Below are 20,686 nucleotides of genomic sequence, written 5' to 3'. Positions count from 1 at the left end.
ACGTGGATTAATCCGCCAGTCCCCAACAAATGCACTATTTCCTCCTCCTTCCCTTTTTCAAAAATGAAACTATATATTTTTAAAGATTTACGTCTTCAGTAGGAACCAATGGGCTTGGAGCTGAGAGCCACAGACAGGAAGTCAGAAAGTAGTTGAGAGACGGACTGACACATTATTGGTCCGGGCCTTTTCAAGGGATTTGTTGACGAAAATACGAAAAAGATAGAATAACACCAGCCTTATCCTTTAAATGTAAAATAAAGAGTCATTGTTTATGCTGTGATGTTGCAGCCTTGCCAGAAAATTAAAAAATGACTCTATAATGAAAGGCAGGTAAAACTTTATTCAGACCGTAATGGACAGTTTAAGTGTCTCACGTTGGTATAAAGGCTGCGTAGAGGCAGACTAAAACAGTTTTTTGGTGGAAACATACTGCATACTTTTTTCATTTTTTGGAATGATAACGATCAGATGTAAAATTATAGTATTTGCGCAAAATATCAGTTGTTGGTAACTTGCGTTTGTGGCCATCAGCATCAGTACTGATCTTCAAAAAACGATTTCAGTCCTTCACCGCTTTCTCTCTCTCATAAACACACACACTCACACACACACACACACACACAGTCTTTTCTCCTCCAGCAGCTGCAGATTTGTGAGTTATGAAGCGCAGCAGCTCGTGTTGAGAGAGGCCGGTGAGGTCAGACATGTTTGTGGTTAGATTCAACCTCAGCTGGTGCAGCAGATGTTTTTATTAAACTTGCTCAATCACTTTCACACCTGTTCTTCCTGTCAGCGCGTGAACAGCCAGTGCGGAGTATTTCGCTCTCTTCCAAAAACATTTTTGGAAATTCGAAAACATCGATTGAAGGTCACCGTTAATTTATCTGTAAAAATACAAACCGGCTGTGTTGTGTTCATTTGTTTCGCTGACATATCTTCTTGTCATTTAAAACTGAAGGCTGAATAAATCTGAGTTAGTATTAATCATTTTAAAAGCCTGCCGGGCATCTTATTAAGATGACAGATGTGTTGTGTGAGACATTTGTTCCTGACGTTGGCCAGTAGGAGGCAGTGTTAGATGTCAAATTGACAGAGGCTCCTACTGTGAGAAGGCTCCTGCAACGTTGGACCGTAAAATCCATCAAAAATGAATGGACTTCTGACTGAGCCTGTCTTGTTGTGGTAATTCAGTTAAACGGGGACTGATGGGTCAGGTCTTTGAGGAGTTGTGCTTTCTGGCATTTGAAATAATGGGTTTCTTTTTTGTGGAGAACTACAGATCTTTGTGTTTTTGGTGGTGTTTGTGGTTTTACTGCATTTGTTGTCAGTTTTTGCTGGTTTGTCATGGACTTAGACTTGCTGACAGTATTGATAGAAGTGCTCAGATTTAGCAAAAATGGCAAAAAAAAATCTGCATATTCCAGCTTTTCAAACATGACGCTTTGCTGCTTTGCTCTGTTTTATATCACTGTAAATTAATATTTTTTGATTTTAGACTGTGAGACGATCAAAACAAGACTTTTGAAGACGTCGCCTCGGGCTCTGGGAACTCGTGATGGGCATATCCCAAACGTTTAATCAGTTAATTGAGAAAATAACTGGCAGATTAATCGATAATTGAGATGATCATTAGTTGCAGCCTTTACTTCAATAATGTCAAAGTACTCTGTTAGAAGGTTAATTACGTATTAAAGCATCAAAAGTAAATGTACACAAGTGGTACATACATTATTATATCTATTTTATTTCATGGTATTATTGGTTAAATGCATTTAACATGTAAGAAAAATGCGAGTGATAACTAAAGCTCTTTAATGAATGTATGGAAAATGCAGTAAAACGTACAATATTTCCCTCTAAGATGTGGTGGAGTTGTATCGAGTATAAGTAAAAGATGAAAATATTCAAGTAAAGTACAAGTACCTGCTGTTGGTTCAGTGTAAATGTGTGTTTTGAACTGAACATCAGTGGGTTTTCCTTTCCCCTAGCAGCCTGCTGCCATAGTGAGAGCAGAAACAACACTGCCATCATTTCCCAAAGGCATGACGTAAGAGTGGGGGAGTTAACGCTGCCTTCAGGGACACCATGTAGACACGCACTTTGTATCCGCCCTGCGCTTTGTAGTATACATGTTGTAAACATTATCTTACCACACAGTGTAGACCTTGTTACGGAGCAAAAAAAAGGGGGCTTTGTGTTAAAAATATTTGTTTTGCCGGTCGACTGTCATATGATGTTTTTTTTTATAGAGGTTACTTTAAGGAACTTGTATGCTGAGGAAGGCCAGAAACATAATATTCGGATTAATATCTTAATGTTTTCCACACAAATGTATATCCATCTTGCATTTTCATCAAAAATTGTATAAATATATATACAAATATATCTAATAATCCGTTTAATAATCTGGTTAATCTGCTACACCTAACTTGACAGTACTCATTATTGCTAAATCCACTTTTGTGCTTACACTTATTTTAGCTTTTATACTTATATCCACTTTGTATTAATTTTATTTTTATTTTATTTTTCTATTCCTGTGTGCACTGATGTGATAGTGAGCAGCTTTAACGCAAGTCTTCCCCCTCTGGGATCAATAAAGTATTTCTGATTCTGATTCTGATATACCAAAAAGGGAAAATCGAAAAATAAATAAATTAAAACTCAAAAGAAATTCAATAAATTGAAATGATTTATTTATAGGGAGTAAACCAAATACATTAAGGATGAATATGATGTTTTTATTGCAACAAAATAACATTTTCTCAATTAAGATAAGACTTGATTGCTCCCCAAAGGGCAAATTCACATGTTAAAACAGTACAAGAAACACTAAAGAAGTCGAAAACACATTATAAACAACAGAACAATAAAGGAATAAACATAAAAAAAACTACATACATTATATATTGCAGTACTTTGCTTATATACCCTACATGATTTGTGCATTATGCAAACATTTGTGCAGTTAAGTGAATGTAGCATACATAACATTTTACAGATTTATTTTATAATAATTATGTAATTATTTTATTTTATATTATAACATTTTCTAATAATAATAACAGACCGTTAGTTATGGACTGCTGGGATGATCTAACAAGCGTGGAATAATGTTAAATCCATGTTTTCTCAGAATTAATATTAACGGTAACGGCAATCCTCCGGTACAGCCGTGGTCTCTGATATTCCGACGGCAGTGAAGGCAGCACAGGCCTGGGGGCGGGGTTTAGAAAAGCCCCTGTGTGAGTCACGATTCCCCTAAACGCAACAGACAGCAGCGGTGATCCAACACAACCGCTGTACCACAGACAGCAGCACCGACTCGCTGCTTTAAAAACACTATAAACAGTAAAAGTAAAATAAAAAATGTCGCTACCGTCGCTGTGACTGAACCCTCGGCTCCGCGGGCATCCATGGTCTATTTCCCGGGGATGCAAACCGAGGCGCACAGCGTCAAGCCGGGTAAGCTGGTCGAGATGTTTGACTCGTCTTGGAGGGTGCGGAATATTTGGGACGGGGTGAGGATGGAGGTGGTGGAGGACCGCAGCCCGGTGGTCCTGCACAGCTTCACACATCTGGACCCGGACCTGCCGCTGATGGAGGTGAGGAGGAGGAGGAAGAGGCCGGGGGAGGGAGGGAGAAGGGTGAAGGAGAGGCGGGGATGAGAGTCGACTGAGGTCCGTTAGCTGATGCGGTTTGTTGTGATCAGGCGGATCCAGGACCCAAACTGGTCCAGGGTGGGGAAATTATTTATTAACAATCAAAGTTACGAATAAAAAGAGTTTAATTTAAGGCCAGTTACCACCAAGTTACATCCCTTTTTTTTTTAGAAGTAGTTAGTAAATAAAAACTAAAAATATCCACAGTCAGACAGATAGGATTTCACTGCTGTCTCTGCTTTAGCTCTGAATCTTTTTTGGCTGCATTTACTCCACTTTTAAACCAGTTTATCACATATTTAAACAACTTAAAAACAGCTGTAGACAGTAAATAAGTTCACATGATGATGATTTTTTCTTGTCTCGTACTTCAGATGATGCAATCTAACGTGAAGAGAGCTACTAATCCTATATGTTTAAACCCTGTAAAGCCTTATTATAATAATGTAGATGGCGTTTAAAGAGCTTATCAATGTCAAATGCTGAGTTGCTGGAAATTATGGGATCTGTATGAGGTAATTTAATGGACATGACGAGCTGGTAAAGTAGAACATATAAAATAATACTAGAAATTTTAGAGTGACACTCCCTAGACGTTGGCACGAGAGAGCTGTAACAGGATGACTTGCTTTTTTCACAAGTTTCACCCCTGTGGTTATCACTCCTCCCTCCGAACGCACACTTATTCAATTCAATACTGAAGAGGTGCCAGCTGAAACCCTCCAGTTTGGGTGTCACTGAGTCAGGTCTTACCAAATATAATGTAATGTTAATAATACCGAGAGTGCTCAGATATGTTTGTCATATCACAAATTGGTATTTCCTGCTATGTTCTGGGATCCAGAGTTGTACTGTAAGTACGTCTAGAAGCTAAATATGTCCAGACTGTGTAGTGAGGTAGCCAACAAAGTCCATAGATATGTAAATTCACAGCATTAATGACAGGAAACAACTGCAGTAAGGTATATAATGACAGGGTCTATTAACGATAAACAATACTAAAAGTCTACAGCGGCTGTGTGATGCTGTACTTGAGCACTGCAGTGTTTTGAGCTACATGCTAGGGCTGCAACTAACGATTGTTTTCAATATTTGCTCATTATTTTTTGGATTAATCGTTTGGTCTATAAAATGTCAGAAAATAGTAAAAAAAAAAAGGCAATCCTTTTCCAATTTCCTAACGCCCAAGGTGGCGTCTTCACGTTGCTTGTTTTGTCCGACCAACAGTCCAAAACCCAAAGAGATTACAGTGATATAAAACAGAGGAAATGAGCAAATACTCAAACTGGAGGAGCTGGGAATGTCTTTGCTTGGAAAGCGACTCAAACGATTTATAGGCGGCGAAGTATCAGTTCATTGATTAATTGTTCCAGCTCTACTAAATGCTAACATGCTGATGTTAAGCAGGGGGAATGTTTACCATGTCCACCATCTTTGTTTAGCGTGTTAGCATGCTAACATTTGCTAACTGGCACTAAACACAAAGTAGAGCTGAGGCTGATGGGTATGTCATTAGTTTTACAGGTATTTGGTCATGAAGGGATCGCCGAAGTTATTACAATTCATCCTGAGGGGAACGCGAATGTGTGCACAAAACTTGAAAGTCCACCCAATAGCTCTTGTGGGGACATACATTTCACATAAAAGCACAACTTTGAACCTCATGGTGGCGCTAGAGGAAAAGTCAGAGTATCACAAAAGTCATTAGGATTCATTCTCTGGGGAACATGAATGTCTGAACCAAATTTCACGGCAGTGCATCCAATAGATAGAGATTTTAGTCTGGATCAAAGTGGTGGACCAACCGACTGACATTGCCATCCCCAGAGCCGCAAGCATATTAACCCTAATGCTTTTCTGGCAATGTGTTTTTTTATTTTGTACACTCTGGGCTGTGTACTTTATCCTCATCGACAAATTCAGCTAATATAATATCCACAGCCCCCTCTTCTTTATTTCCCACTGCATCACTTTCCTCTTCAACCCATGACCCAAAGATATCACTGTTATCTGTAGAAATGTCCTTTGTTATGGATCGAGTGGAACATTCTCCAGCACTGCGCTCCTTACGTCCCGTTCATTCGATCCGATAAGGAGGGAGGATGAGTAATCACGTTTATTGGTCTTTTATAAGGCCTCAGTTCGGACGAGGACGACATCATAACTGATACAACATGGAGACAGTCTGGTCCACTTAGGCGGGATAACATGTTCTCTTTTTGATTCTCTGGTCTGTTCGTCATCAATCAGACCTGGACTGATATCACAAGCCCAAGTTATTAAAAACCTGTATGTTTCCCTTTGCGTGTCCTGAGCTCAGAGAGGCAGCCGCGGCCTCTCGTCTCCAGCTAACCTGCTCTGCTTCGTCTCTCTGCTCTAATCTAATCCTCTCCTCTTAACACAATTGCCTAATACTTAATCCCCCTCCTGCAGAGGCCGAGGGGTTTCCTTCACAATCGCCGCCTTTCTTCAGTCAGTCCAGAGGCTGAGGTGAATCTTACTCGACACTGTGGTTCTGTTACAGTATGAAGGGTCACTGGGGCTGATGTGGAGGAGGGGCTGGGTTGGATTCAGTCATTTGTCGATCCCTCTGGCTCCATGTAACCAGCATCGGAGTAGATTCTGTACGTACTGTATCGTATAGCTGAGTATCAAATGCCTTTGAAATGGAGGTTTGCTAACCGGTCGAGTTACTGCTGTGTTAGGCTTCTGACAGAAACGTGATGCTGCGTTGCCCCCGTTAATGCAGATTTTTATTTCATACTTGTTTCTTTTATTGTTTTATATCACAAAAGGTCTGAAATGAGTGCCGGATCAGCACCAAATGCTGCTAAAACATGACTTGAATGAATAAGTAATGGTTGGCTTCATGCTGGCTGATAATTTCTGAATTTTCTTGGTTACAAACAATCTGAAGTTGAAGTTTCTGTGGTTGGGTTGCTGCTCATGCTTATTCCCTAATTCCTCTTATGTTGATTTATTATTTATTAAGTTATTAAGTAACTTGGCAAGGCCACCATTTGCCGCAGACACCTCCCACGATCAGGGCAGGGTATCGTTTGAAATGTTTTTGATTCTGGTGCTGATGCGCTACCTGTGTTTCGCTACCAATTAAGGCTGCAACTCACAACTGTTTTCATTATTGATAAATCTGCTGATAATGTAATAAACAGTCCAAAGCCCAAAAATTATAACTTAACTGTCACATAAAGAAGAGCAGCAGATCTTGAGAAATTGCTCTGAAAATAATTGATTATCAAAAAAATAGTTGCGATTGATTAACTGACTAATTGTTTCAGCTCTAGTACAATACCAAACCGTGTTTTCAGCTCGTTACTTTGAGGAATATGTTTATCTACCATTCTTTCATGTTACAAAGAAGCCATTCTCAAATGTTCTCTAAACACAAGCAGCTGTACAAGAACTTTGCCTAAATAAAACGGTCTAAATTTGCCAGCATTTGAATTTACCAGATGAAGTTTTGATTCAAATCAGAAACCGTCTAATCAAAGAATACGTTTTCTAGATTACAAATCTGAGCAAGCATTTGATGCCAGATTTTGGATCTTGACACTTTTCGATACTCATCGATAAGGACATATTTTATAGTATGAAAAAGTACTGATGTTCAGTACCTGCGATCGTCCTATTGTGGGCTTATCAATTGTTCTGTCAATCTAATGTGGTTTACTGTTCACTTCGGTTAAAGCTTAGTTTTTAAAATTTTAAGGTCGATATGGTTCAAATATCACAACATTGGGTCCTGAACCGTGTTCTGCGAGTCTTAAACGGCCAAATTTTGTTTGCAGTTTGGTGTGCTGGGAAAGAGTGAACAGTGTGTAACTCAGCTGTTTAGATATCCTGTGTTTAAGCCTTCTTTTTTTGTTTTGTTTGAATTTGTGTAACCGTTAAGTCCCACTGTAATCGTATTTTCATGGGAGCCAAGTAAACCGAACCGACACAGATGTAAAAAGCTGCAGCCAAGCAGTATACAACAGCGCATTCAAGCTAAAAATAGTCATAATTAAGAGCGGAGGCAGAGTTCTGAGAGCTCTCCAAACGCTGTAGTCCAGCAGCAAACCAGCAGGATTAGGGGCCAAACCAACATAAAACACTGCTAAACAAAGAATAGACTGCTGCTCATTGAGACCGTCTCAAGAGGCTTTAAACAGTAAGTCCTTCAAACTGTCAGCTCATTCAGTTAGAAATCAGTTTGCATTGGTAGCAGAGGACATCAGAGAATGAGGCCTGCAGCTCCTGGACTCCCAGAACAGTTCAGATCAGTTCAGGACTGTTGGGTCTGAACAACAGAGCTGCTGTTGTCTCTGTGGCTCCGTTCACCTTCACGCTTAAGAGTATCCTATATCTGATTTGATATCTGACCCAGAGCTACTGTAACTAATCTAAAAGCAGCTGAGTGACTCAGCCAAGCAGTCCCAGATGAATGACATAATAACACGGTACTCTGATTATCCCACATGGAAGAAATACTCTCACAGACAGTCAAAAACAAGAATATCTCATTACAAAAACAGGACACAATACTGGTTTAGAGTTTTCTTGTTGCAGGTATTTTTATCCACGTGACCCAGATCTGCAGTGAGAAAACTTCAGTGAGCTTTCTGCTGTTGACACTGATTATAAAACATCACATCTGAGACACATGGAGACAGAGATGTCATACTGGGAAACTCTGAGCTGCAGTGTGAGCAGAGGCTGAGGGAGTGGAGGTGAACTGCGATGGGCTCTAATTTAAGATAAGCATTGATTTTAAGTTTAGCTGAGCGCCGAGGTGAGAAACAGGAGCCGGACCGTCCGAGTCGGCACAGAGGAGCTTTTGTTTCCGCGGCTCATTTTGAAGAGAGTCGAGTAGCCGAGAGTTGGATCTCCACGGCAGACAGAGCGACAGAAACAGACGGCTGGAATGTGAAGGCCCGACGCCTGGAAAAATACTTAAATTGTCTGATCTGATTCTGCACTCGCTGTCTGTCTGATCTGGGTTAATTACCTGGAGTGGTCTTACATAAGGCAACTTTGAAAAACATATTATCTAAAGTGTATTTATAGAGAAGTTCCTAATCACAGGTCCAAAATCAGAGTTTTTTTTTTCCCCTCCATGAAATCTGAGGGTTTCTAATCAGGCTATTACAAGCTGCGTGGAGTTGCCTTTTTAAATTTCCCATCTGGACTGAGTTAAAATATGGGCCGAAATCAGATTCTGAGATCTGCAGCCTGCATGGACCTCAAATCTGAATCTGTCGGGGTCTGTAAATGTTACATTATTAAAGGACTATTTCAACATGTTTGATTAGATGAGAAGATTGATGTCAGTCTCATGTTTGTGCGTTAAATATGCAGCATGGAGCCCAGATGAGATTAGCCTAGCCTAGCCTAGCCTAGCATCAAGACTTAAAGCTCGGAGAAATATTAATATCTCGTTAGTTTAATCTGTACGGAAACAAAATTACATTATTTTATTTGATGGGGAGTTATGTGCTGTAACTATTTCTTGATCAAACAACAGTTTATCCATACACCCAGTACTTCTGTGCAGCGTCTGCTCTCTGTTCAGGCACATTTAATCGATTTCTGTTTGTTTGAAACTCTCAGATCGTAACTCAAACAGTTTGGAAACGAAAACAGATGTGACATATTCGGTAATTCTTATTCTCTACAGACATGTGCGGTATTTGATTGGTGCATATTGGATAGATAATTAAACTGTTTAAATGAAAATGACCAGACCAAATGACCAAAACCAGATATAAACCTTTGATCACACAAACAAAAGATAGTGAGAGCGCAAAGTTCAAGAACTCAGCCTGTGTTTGCATTTCATAATTTGATGAAAACAAGACTCTGTCTAAATTTCTGAGTATTTTTCTTTATTGAGTCACATAGTTGAAGGAAGGACAGAGCAGGAGAGAAAGTTCTGGAGGGATTTGATTTGATTCAGCAGGATTATCTGGTCCCTGTACGCAGGGGTATGGAGGTCTTTACTACACTGTCTGTGCACAGTGGAGAGTTTTTAAGTTTTTGTGTTTTAAAGAAGTGATTTTTCTTCTTCTGGAGCTTTTGACCATACAAAACTGTCCTCATCAGCAGATTAAGTTTGCTCTGTGGAAATGTAGATGTTGACTTTCCGTGATTACGAATATCTAAATGGACTTTGAGTTGATATTGTTTTGTCTCTTTTTGTCAAAAAAGCAAACCCACAAGTATCTGATTTACAATAATGATGAAATGATGGAAAACTAGTTAATACTCTTATTTCAGAAGCTGCAGTTTAGTATGTTCACTTGCTAAATAATTTGGTCATCAGTCAACCAACTGATTAATTGTTTCAGCACAAATATCAGTTCAAGGAAAAGCAGTTGTATGTGAACAGGGTGAACACCTATGTACAAGAGTTCGGTCAAATTAAAAGAAACTGGGACGAGGTCACTGCCAGAATCCCCACCAGACTCCAATGAAAGATAAGAGGTTTATTCTCCTAATGAAACTCTGTACATGCATGTTGGTGATTGATAATGGTTGACAAAGCCAGTTTAGCTGCTGGCGTGTATTACTAATACCTGTCACAATAGCTCCGTCACCCAGTTTTAGGCAGCGCACGGAGAGGAGAGCATTTAGCCACGGGTTAAATCAAGGTTTAGTTTTTATGTGTGTGTGCCACTGGTGAAAAAAGAGAGAAAATATAACAAACTGTGTGGGCGAGACAAATAAGTACAAAGTACAAATAACTAGAAGGCACTTGAAAGAAAACAAACCTGCTGCAACGTTCTGTTATACTAAGTCCCGTCACTTTGAATTGACAGTGATTTCTTGACACTGTAAACAAGCCCGGAAGATTTGGAATATATCTGAAATTACAGCTAAATAAAAATAATAATCCGATGGCAGGAAATGTGGATTGAGGTCTTCTCCAAAATCTAATCAGTTGTTCTTTGGCCCACGGCTTTATCTGTCAACTTAATTTCACAGAAAAATCTGTTCATGTCAGTCTCTGGCTGGAAGAGGCACAAACGAAGGCAGAAATAGACTCTTTGTGTTGGTGGTAATTTGGAAAAAGAAATTATCCAGAACCTTTGAGATTAGCTTAGATGCAGAGAAAGCGCTGCTGGTGTGGTGGTGGTTTTATGCATGTTTGCTCAAAGAGAAGAAGGAAAAGAGAGAAAGGTTGTTGAGTAGAAAAGATTGATGATTTTTTGATTGCTGGTGATAGCCATACTACTCTTCAGTGTACCCTTTACAGAAATATAAATAGAGCATTTCTATCACATAGGTGCTGGTTAATTGACATCTTTGTCCTTTATCGTAGTTCTCTTTTAGCTGTTGTCTTGTATTTGCCCTTTTCACATTTTAGCTACTTTCTTTGGATTAAAGTTTATTAAATTTTCCCAATAACTACTTTTTAGCCATGCTAGCGGGGCGGCTCTAGGGATGGCATTGTAGGTAGCCGCTAGCATGGCTGTAGACTCTTAGTCTTTTTAATTTTATAATTACACTCTTTTATATTTTCCAAAAGAAAGCTTGCTGTCAGTGAGTTTCCCCTGTGTTTGTATAAAGGTTTCAATCAATTTGAAAAAGGAGGATGACATTTAGCCATTTAACCGGCTCTCGTACGATGAGGATTTCAGTGAACAAGGTTTGTGCTTGCTGAGGCCACGCTGCCTCAATATTTAGACCGCTGAGGAGGTTTCTGAACACTTGGTTACACCCCCCTCTGCTCTTTTGTCTCTTGCCCCGCATCCAAATGATCTCACTGGCTTTCAGCAGTCATTGTTAGCGAGGGGAAGTCACTGGCTTGTGCTACAGGGTTGTAATGGACGTGAGCTATTGTTGGCTTTGTTTAGGTGTTGACTGTTTTGGGGGCAGGTTTTCTCTTTCCACTGGGAGTTTCCCCGCTGATCTACATTTAGAGCTCGGCTGTGAGGGGCTTTCTAAGGGTCATATAGGGCCGTCGCTATTGAGGCAGGTGTGTTTTCTGTTGATGAGCGCCATAATTTGGCAGACGCCTCCGAACACACTCCCAGAGCGCTGTTTCGGCCTTGAGGGGATTTGGCTGAGAACGAGGTTTTACTTTTGTCCCTGTATGTTTGTTTTAGTCTGTTCCGGTGCCAGGTGACTGTGTAAACCGACTGTGCAGCATCAGATATCAAAATGGGACGTTTGTTATGCAGAATTGTGATTTCTGAACCGATGAGCAGGTCAGCCAAAAGTTCAGCCTGTTGTTAAGACTGAGGGTGAGGCTTGGAGTTTGTGAGGTGTTGACATCTCTATGTCACTCCCCTAAACATTTAACTTCCGTAACCTGGGTCTTATTTTTGTAGTTTTAGCCATCATTCCCATCAGTTGTAATAACTTTGTGCTCATCAAGTTCATGTCTGAGATCTGGGGACAAGGCGACCACTAAAAATAGGTAAGAAACACAGAAGAAAAACTTGTTTGGCGACAAATTCTAAAGCACTTTGGATTAAAATGCTATATAAATGCAGCCATTTACCATTTTTTCTGCTCTACCAGACTTACCACAGTTTTCCTTGTGTCGTGAGGAACTATTAGAGATGTTTTGGCTGCGTTCACTTTTGGTCTTACCTCAGAATAAAGTGATTTACAACACTCGGCTTGTTACAACCTGTCTGATCGTCTAACTGCTCGTGTTTCCTGACACGTCGGACTTTGTTGTCGCAGTATCGCTGCAGTATCTGTGGCACGTTTTCAGTGCCAGTACTGCACGCAGTGGAACATGAATGTGTCACATGAATGTGTCCCTGTATCTCTGTGGAAAGCTCTGAGGAATCTTATTTATCTCTAATGGCCTTTGTGAGGAATTCAGTTCTGGTTGCACAACAGCGACAGAAGCATCATGCAGGTTAATTTGCAGGCCGAAGACAGAAAACTGTTTCCCTTCTGAGATGAAGATTAGTGCCTGCTGTGATTGAGAAATTGCTGTGGTCAGAATTCAGCACGAGATTTTTTTCAACCACTGTGGGTTTTTAAATATTAATACTCACAGAAACAGATGAATTTCTATCGGGGTTAGTTTAAGGAAGATGAATCGGCCAATTGTTAAATGCAAAGGAAGATCATGGGAGACATGACGTGCCTTTAAACGTAGAATCAAGTCATGTAATGTCTGTGTGTTGTACAAAAAAGTGCAAAGAAAGTGAGATTTCTGCAGTTTTAGACAGTTGACATGTAAGTGTGGTAAATGAGAAAACACCATCATGTTAGATGTATGGTTTACGTCTGACTGACTGACTGTTTAATAAATTTCCCTTTTCTTCTGTCTGGAAACTTATTTCCTTTTCTCTGCCTCATCACTCTCTGCTGACACTTTTATTCGCCTCGCATTCCTCCAGCCCACATGTACATTCATGGTCATTCATGGTCAGGATGGTGTAGGTGAATGTAGATCTGATAACTGTTGGAGCGAGTGTGGAGGAGGCTGACTCTGGATGCCAGACATTTCTGTGGACCCTGCCGGAGTTTTCTCATTTTCTGATTTTATTCCAAAACTCACACGACGAGCCAAGAAACACTGAACAGAATATTCATTTCAGAGTTGAATTAGATAACTTTAAAGTTTTACATTGCGTTTAACATCCAGTCCGTTATATTTATATTTCTGACATTTAGCAGATACTGCGCAGTGCAAGATTTTTTAAATTAAAACGTCATTATCATTGTCACCTATTAATAGACACCCATTTATAGATTATAAGTGGCTCTTCTGCTGTCAGACAAAAGAGTGTGACTGTTGGTTTGGCAGAAACTTGTTGAAGTTGCTTGGTGTACCATGTAACTATATATTCAGGCTGTTAAGACAGTAACGTTGCACTTTTCGGTAGTTGATTACTTAGTTTTCAGTATTTAATTTGCCCTGATTTTAAAACCACCACCCATCTCATACATCTTGATTAAAACAATCCTTTATAGTTTTACTGTAAATACTTTCTGACACAGTTTCGTTAAACGCGGGAACATGTGGTGACTAGATTTAGACCAATCTCTGTTGAAGTAAATAAAAATCAGGCTGGGATGCAGTTTGTTTAGCTACATAGTTCTTGACAACAAAGGGTAAATAGGTTTCTATAAATACAAGCCATCAGTGCCTTTGTTTTAAACGTTTTTAGTGTCTCGTGTTCAGAAAGCAGTGTTCTAGGTTACCCAGTGTTCCCTGCTGGAAACCCTGAACATTTGTGATTTTATGGCTTAAAGACCACGACTAATAATGAGAGCTTTCAGCGGCGTACTGTAGAGGCCAGAGGTTTGGATGACAGAGGAGGTGACGGAGTCAAAACACCTCAAGTAACGAGTGAATCTACAGCCTCAAAGCACTGAGTGAGGACCCTTCACCTTTTTAATAGCAGACATTAGATGCTAAGTGTTGTTTTTCATAAATGTCTGAAACATATTGTGAGCCGCTGTATTTTTGTTTTGCAATTTATCAGATGTAGTTATTTTATTATGGTCTCAACCATCTTTTTTAAGGGCTTTATTGAAGACAAATGCGAAAAAGAAAATTGAGTACAAGGCGATGAAAAGCATTTCCCACTACCCCTTCACCCACGCCTCCATCATCCCTTTCCTGCCAGCCCTGGTCAACATTATTCAAAGTACTCCAAGAATACAGACTTATTCAAGATAAGTGACAAATTGAGCAGGACTAATACAAAAAGGTAGGTAAACAAATGTTAACACAGAAGAAGAAAGAAAAGAAAGAAGTTGGGGAAAGAGAGACGAGTTACATCTTGTCAGATGACAGGCGTCTAAAGAGGAGATCATGGGTTCCCAGTGGGAGTAAAATTTAGCTCTGGATTCTCTTAATCCAAATTTAGATCTTTAAATTTCAGGAATGACGAGAGATCACAGAGCTGAGAATTACACGAAGCGGTGGAGTCAGTGATTTCCAACGAAGCCGCATTCTCCGCCAGCAATCAAAAATGCAAATATAATAACATTGAGCTGCATTTTTTTTTAAAACCGTCTTTTGTCTTATGTTATGTAAGTAAAGATTTTGCCAAAATATCCAGCTTGTTGAACCAGGGTGCTGAGAAGGCTGCCTGTCTTTAGTTGCCACTTCCAGTGTGTTTGTAACCAGGATGGTGGCGGTCCGGTTGACTAAGCACTGAGTCAGGCTGAAGGAATGTGAGACGAACCTAAATTTAAAAGGAGACAGTGGACTAACTTCCTGTCCACACTTCAGAGGGAATTCCCTCTTATTTACACTTTACAGTTTCTTATCGACTTTGTCAGTAAATTTAGTTGCACTGGGATCCAGTTCAACACGGTTGTGGCTTGTTCAGCCGCTGGAGTCCGACACTTGCTGAAAGAGCAAAGTGCCCAGAGAGGTTTCATCTTATTCACTTCAGAAATGTAATGCAAATCCAGGGCTGGTCCAAACAAACATGTAGAAAGACTCTGTGAGAGAAGAGTCCCTCATCACCAGCTGCAAGTGTAAATTGCGTTCTTCGAATTTAAGACCAACCTACAAACTAAAGCCCTTGTCAGCTGTGAGATTCCTGGCTAGAAAACACTCTCACCTGCTTCCTGACTCTCTGTTAACAGAAAAACTTTTGGTCTTTACTTCGTGTCTTTACATGTTTCTGCTTGTTTCGACCTTTTTTTGGATTTTGGATATTTTAATGTTGCAGCATTCAAAAGTCTCAGCTTTTATTTGTTCCGTTCTTTCCATTCAGGCCTTTTGAGGTGACACCGAACCCTTCTCTTTAAAGTATTGATCGTTCAGTGTTTTGTTCAAGTAGCAGTGAGAGTTTGGTTATCATGGCAACACTCGTGCACACTGGAACAGGGATGAATAGGAGCATTATGGTGGGAATTGACTCGGCGGACGGAGCGAGGCGCTGCCCTTGAGCGCTGCATTTTTCAGGGCTCGAAGTGATAGCAGCGCAGCCTCTGTGTTTTGGCTGATAAGCACCTCTCCTGCTGTCAAGGCCCTCCGCTGCAGCTGTGCCCCAGCCATTATACTGTACACGATTTACAACAGTCCAGGGGTTTGTCCAAGTTCATCTGTCACACACAGCCTCCCTCTGTAACACACTCTGTAAGGATCTCTGCTGGGGTTACTGAAGTTCACCTTCTGCGTAAGCTTTAGTCTTCATTGTTCTGATCGTAGTGGGAAAAGTTTGCTTTAACTTTTTCAGTTTTTGTTGAAACAGGGACGTCACGTGAGTCACCAGCATCTTGTTTAGTGGGCAGAGGTTTGAGCTCCCAGTTAGAACCAGTTTCTGTGCCTTTATTTTCACTCCAGTCTTTTTTTTCTTGTGTTTAAGAACAATATTGTTGTTTTTCAAGCATGTGGAACAGCTTCAGCTTTCTTCTGTTTGTTATCTCTTGTGTTTTGAGGTGTTTCTTGTAGATTGTTGAGATTATTTTTTATTATCTTACTCTCTTTTTGGAGGAGCTGTGTTATGTTTCAATAGTCTTGTTGCTACCTGAGCTGCAACTAACTCATTTTCATTATCAATTAATACACCAGTTGTATTCAATTAATTGTTTGGTCTGTAAATTGGCAAAAAATTATTTGATATTATGATTTCCCAGAGCCCAAGGTGACGTCTTCAGATGTCTTGCTTTGTCCGATCAGCAGTCCAAAACTCAGACACTCTGTTTACTAACATAGAAGACTTAGAAAACTAGCAAATACTCCCATCTAATCTTTCATTAAAAAATGAAAATCGTTGCTGTTTAATTTTCTGTTGACTGACTAATTGATTAATCTGCTAATTGTTTCAGCTCTAGACTACCCCACCGTTTCCAGCTTCCAACGCACTCACAGCAAAGTGCAGACCAATGTGAGCTTCAGTCCGAGTCTATTCAAATTAAACACATCACACAACTCCAATATATATCATGCTTTATACCCCAAACATTTTCATCCATCTTGCCTTCATCAGGGACGTTCCATCGGTTAGTCACGTGACTTATTAATCCCAATAAATACAAGGTATTCAAAACAACATTACAATCATGTTTATTCCTTGTTTATAAGAAAAATATAAATGTCCATAAAAGCAACATTACAACCAACGTTTCAAAATATTGTTTTATGAAATGCAGTATTTTATCTTTGTCCATCTCTAGGTAAACAGGTTGAATCTACATCAGTACAAAATAGCAAATTCTACTCTGAAAACTAATTTTTAAAAACACAGTATACTCATGTACATATGGAAATCCAAACTAATTTATATCAGTCAGTCTTCAGTGGACCTCAGTGCATCCCTTGTTTAACTGAAATTCACATTGTTCTCCAAAGATTCACGTTTTTGAGAGCAAATGTCATTTTAAACTCTTCAGAAACGGCTTCAAATCTAGTTCCTCATTAAATTTCCCGACTAATTTCTGGATTCGACCTAAAGAAAACCAGAAACAACTTCAGAAACCACCCTGACTGAGGCAAGTTAGTTGAAAACAGTCGGGGAATGAAGCGTGACGTGTTGGAGAAGAGTTGTGCAACCTGACAAAACCACCTTATTGAAACATGCTTGGAGTCAACATGTTCCTTGGTATTTTGTAGTTTATCCTATCTGATGTCATTTCGTTGACTTTGTCCAGTTCACTTGTGTTCTGGCTCTGCTTATTTTGTATTTTCTCTTTTTGTGAATGTGAACGGTCAGGAAACCCTGTGTGACAGTCTCTGTCTGAATACTCATAGGTTTAAATTCATATCTTTAACTTCTTTATCATGTCCACACAACATGGAACTTAAATATAAGAACAGTTTTGAACAGTGCTTGAAGATACTGTATCACTCATTACACCGGCTTTCCAAATTCACAGCCATCCTCATTTTTGCTTGTCTCCATGGTAACAAAGACACAACAGAGGGACTTGGCGTTGACTGAGATGTTACCGAATAGATCCCGACCAAAATAAGTAGGCAGTGAAGCAGGGAGTCACACTGAGCCTTGGAAATGGACTGTGATGACTGACTCCCAGGATGCACTACAAGAGGACGTGACAGATGACTGTGGCACGCCAGATTACATGCCATTCCTCCATCGAGGCCTTAATGACTCACACTACTGTAACTCGGCTGTTTAGGTTAGATATGTGATACAATCTGCTGATTGGAAGCACATGCTGCTGTGTGATAAACTGTTCTCTTTGTCACATTTGAGGACTTACAAAATTAGTTATACGCTACTTGAAAGTTGTGCTACTGAGCTGTACGAAATGTAGACTGAGATTTTGTAAAGTGATAGCAGGCGGCTTTAGTCCTTTAGAGTATCAACTATTAGGCTTTTAGCTGTTAGTATTAGGTTTAAGAGTATTAAAGTAGACCAGAAGCGCTCTATTTTGGAAATATAAGAGATAGTTGCAAGTTGGAATATTTTTTTTTAATGATTATACCTTATCTTAAGTACTACAAGTTTATTTCCCCAGTCCAAATTCCAATGACAATAAGACAAATTCAGTTTCAAGAATTTAAGTGCAGATAATCACCAATTTGTCTAAAGAATTTAACAAAGTCAAGCTTTTTGGTATCTTTTCTATTAACACTAGCACCAAAAACACAGTATGGAATGAACAAAGGCCTTTAAAATCAATATCACAGTATCAATGACCCCTTCCCAGTCGATGCGGTGACTGGTTTCGGTTTGGTGTTCACAGACAGCTGGTGTTTTTCTGTTTTCAGTGTTTGTTCAGTCTTTTGTGCAAATGAAGTCTCCATTTCAACAAGTAGACATACCTTCAGTACCTTTTTATGTATTCATGTTAATACTGATAAAAAAAAATAGTATGAGACATAGTACATAGTATTGATGTATCTATATATCATAAAATCACAAATGTATACACATTTTTACATATAAAGCATTAAAACTGATGTTCAGTGCAGTGAACTGTGCTACAGTTTGCATCACGTCAGACAAAACAGACAAAAAATGATGAATTGTTTATCAAAATAATTGCAGATCAATTTACTGGCGATCGGCTAATCAAGTAATCCACTAATCATGAGTTATTGCCCAGCTCTTGTAAAGACCTAAAAATGTTATTATATATTAATATTCATAAACAACTCTTAGTGCTTATACAGATGTAGCTGTTGTCGAAGTCCCACTTTTCATTGCAGGTGGCTGCAACTACTGATTATTTTCATTATCGATTAACCTACCAATTGTCTCAATTAGTGGTTTAATCTATAAAATGTATGAAGATATTGTTGTCTTGTTGTGTCCGAACAACAGTCCAAAATCCAAATCCCTTACTCTGGAGAAGTTGCAAAAATCATAATCAAAATAGTTGCTGGTTAATTTTCCGTCAATGGATTAATCGACTAATTGTCGCAGCTCTAGTTCAGAGTTCTGTCTTTTAAAGTAAATGATCAGGAAAGATCTGGTTTTACTCTTTAAGCAGAGTTTAAGTAGAGTTTAGTTTTGTAATCCAACGATTAGTTTCCGTTGGGTAACATTCAGCAGTGCTGATGTGGGTTGCACGCACGACTGTTGCTGACAGTCGCAATGATCAATGAAACTATCTCTGTCAACACCACTGCGTTCTTTTCGTGGCTTGTTGCATTTTTGTTTTTCATGTTCAGGAGAAAACAACAACAAAGTGCCGTGATGGTGACATGCAAAAGCCTACAGAGCGCTCATTGATGCAACAAGCGGCTTGTATTAATTCCCTGTTGGGTATATACAGGCTGCAGCTTGTATTGTAGTGCCAGTTATCCAGTAAGCTCTGTTTAGTAACAAGCTATTGTTTGTTTGTGCACGGCCACGCACATGATTCACAAAGTATGACTCAGAGAGGGAGAGAGAGACCAAAAAAGAAGAGGGCCAGCTTACACAGATGGTCATAATTAAAGGGTTTCGTCCCAAAATGAGATGTCGGACATTTTTAACTCGCCGTTCGGCACGGTAAGGGTGGCATCTTTCCTCTGCCTTCAACTCCCTCTAATCTGCTCTAAGCAGATATTTGAAAAGCTTGTTCCAACAAATATAAATTCACCAGGACTTGTAGCACTAAAGTTAAGGATATAACAAAGATAAGCCAATAACTGAGGCTGTTAGTTGGAGTTAAATGTCTCAATTTCCGTCTCCTCTGTCTTGTAGAGCTCGACGCAGGAGATCGGCGAGGAGGCCGAAGACGACGCCATCTTCACCATCACGCTGAGGAAGGTGCAGCTTCACCAGTCGGCCAGTAAGGGGCAGCGATGGCTGGGCGTGGAGACGGACTCAGCCCTGAGCCTCTACGAGACCTGCAAGGTGCGGACGATCAAGGCCGGCACCCTGGAGAGGCTGGTGGAGTACATGGTGTCAGCGTTCAGAGGCAAAGACTCCACCTACGTCACCATCTTCCTCTGCACCTACCGCTCCTTCGCCACCACCAAGCAGGTGCTGGATCTCCTGCTCCACAGGTACAGTGTGACACCCCTGGTTCTCTGCCTGGGGGAGAAATCTTACAAGATGGTAGAAAAGGTTTCAGTCGTAGTCATCTGGACACTGTTTTCAGAATCAAGACGTTTCGGCTCCCATCCGGAAGTCATTCTCAATTGTGAAAAAATGGGACGGGAACTAGAAATTTAAGCTAGTCTGTGTTACATAAGCCCCGCCCTCAGGAAGGAATCTACCTGAGTATCTGTTAATAGCTAGTTTCACCTGAAACTGACCTAATTGTTTCCAAGATGGCCCAGTAATCAGCACCAAGGTGCTAATACACTGTCACAAAAATGGCTTCCTTGACACCAAACCAACTCTTCTCTCTACTTAGAATCTTCACCTTCAAGGAAGCCATTTTTGTGAAAAAAGAAAACCCCTCTTTGAACAGAAATGGTGGTCTGAGATTCAATCTGCCCAAAGTCTATCACAGTGTATTAGCACCTTGGTCAAGCCAATCACATGCTAACCAGGTACTTAACAGTGATGAGGGAGGTGCAGCTAGAAAAACAATAGGCCTGATTACTGATTACTGGGCCATCTTGGAAACAATTAGGTCAGTTTCAGGTGAAACTAGCTATTAACAGATACTCAGGTAGATTCCTT

The 20,686-nt window shown here is 40.0% G+C and overlaps 1 protein-coding gene across 9 annotated transcripts in view; it reads left to right on the top strand.

Annotated features, from left to right (window-relative positions):
- The window catches only part of LOC122875746 (ral guanine nucleotide dissociation stimulator-like), a 66,460-nt gene that overhangs the window by 22,066 nt on the left and 23,708 nt on the right, over window positions 1–20,686 (top strand). For 4 of the 9 annotated variants that reach the window (XM_044195214.1, XM_044195211.1, XM_044195209.1 and 1 more), the window contains exon 2: window positions 19,757–20,061. In XM_044195214.1, the coding sequence (XP_044051149.1) occupies window positions 19,757–20,061 (305 nt within the window). Of the gene's footprint in view, window positions 1–2,625; window positions 3,609–19,513; window positions 19,562–19,756; window positions 20,062–20,686 lie in introns of those variants that run through there. The other 5 variants (XM_044195207.1, XM_044195206.1, XM_044195208.1 and 2 more) reach the window with 5 other exon arrangements.

The sequence above is a fragment of the Siniperca chuatsi genome, linkage group LG5 (genome assembly GCF_020085105.1).
Source record: "Siniperca chuatsi isolate FFG_IHB_CAS linkage group LG5, ASM2008510v1, whole genome shotgun sequence".
Lineage (NCBI taxonomy): Eukaryota > Metazoa > Chordata > Actinopteri > Centrarchiformes > Sinipercidae > Siniperca > Siniperca chuatsi.
This window is presented reverse-complemented; position numbering and strand designations above follow the sequence as displayed.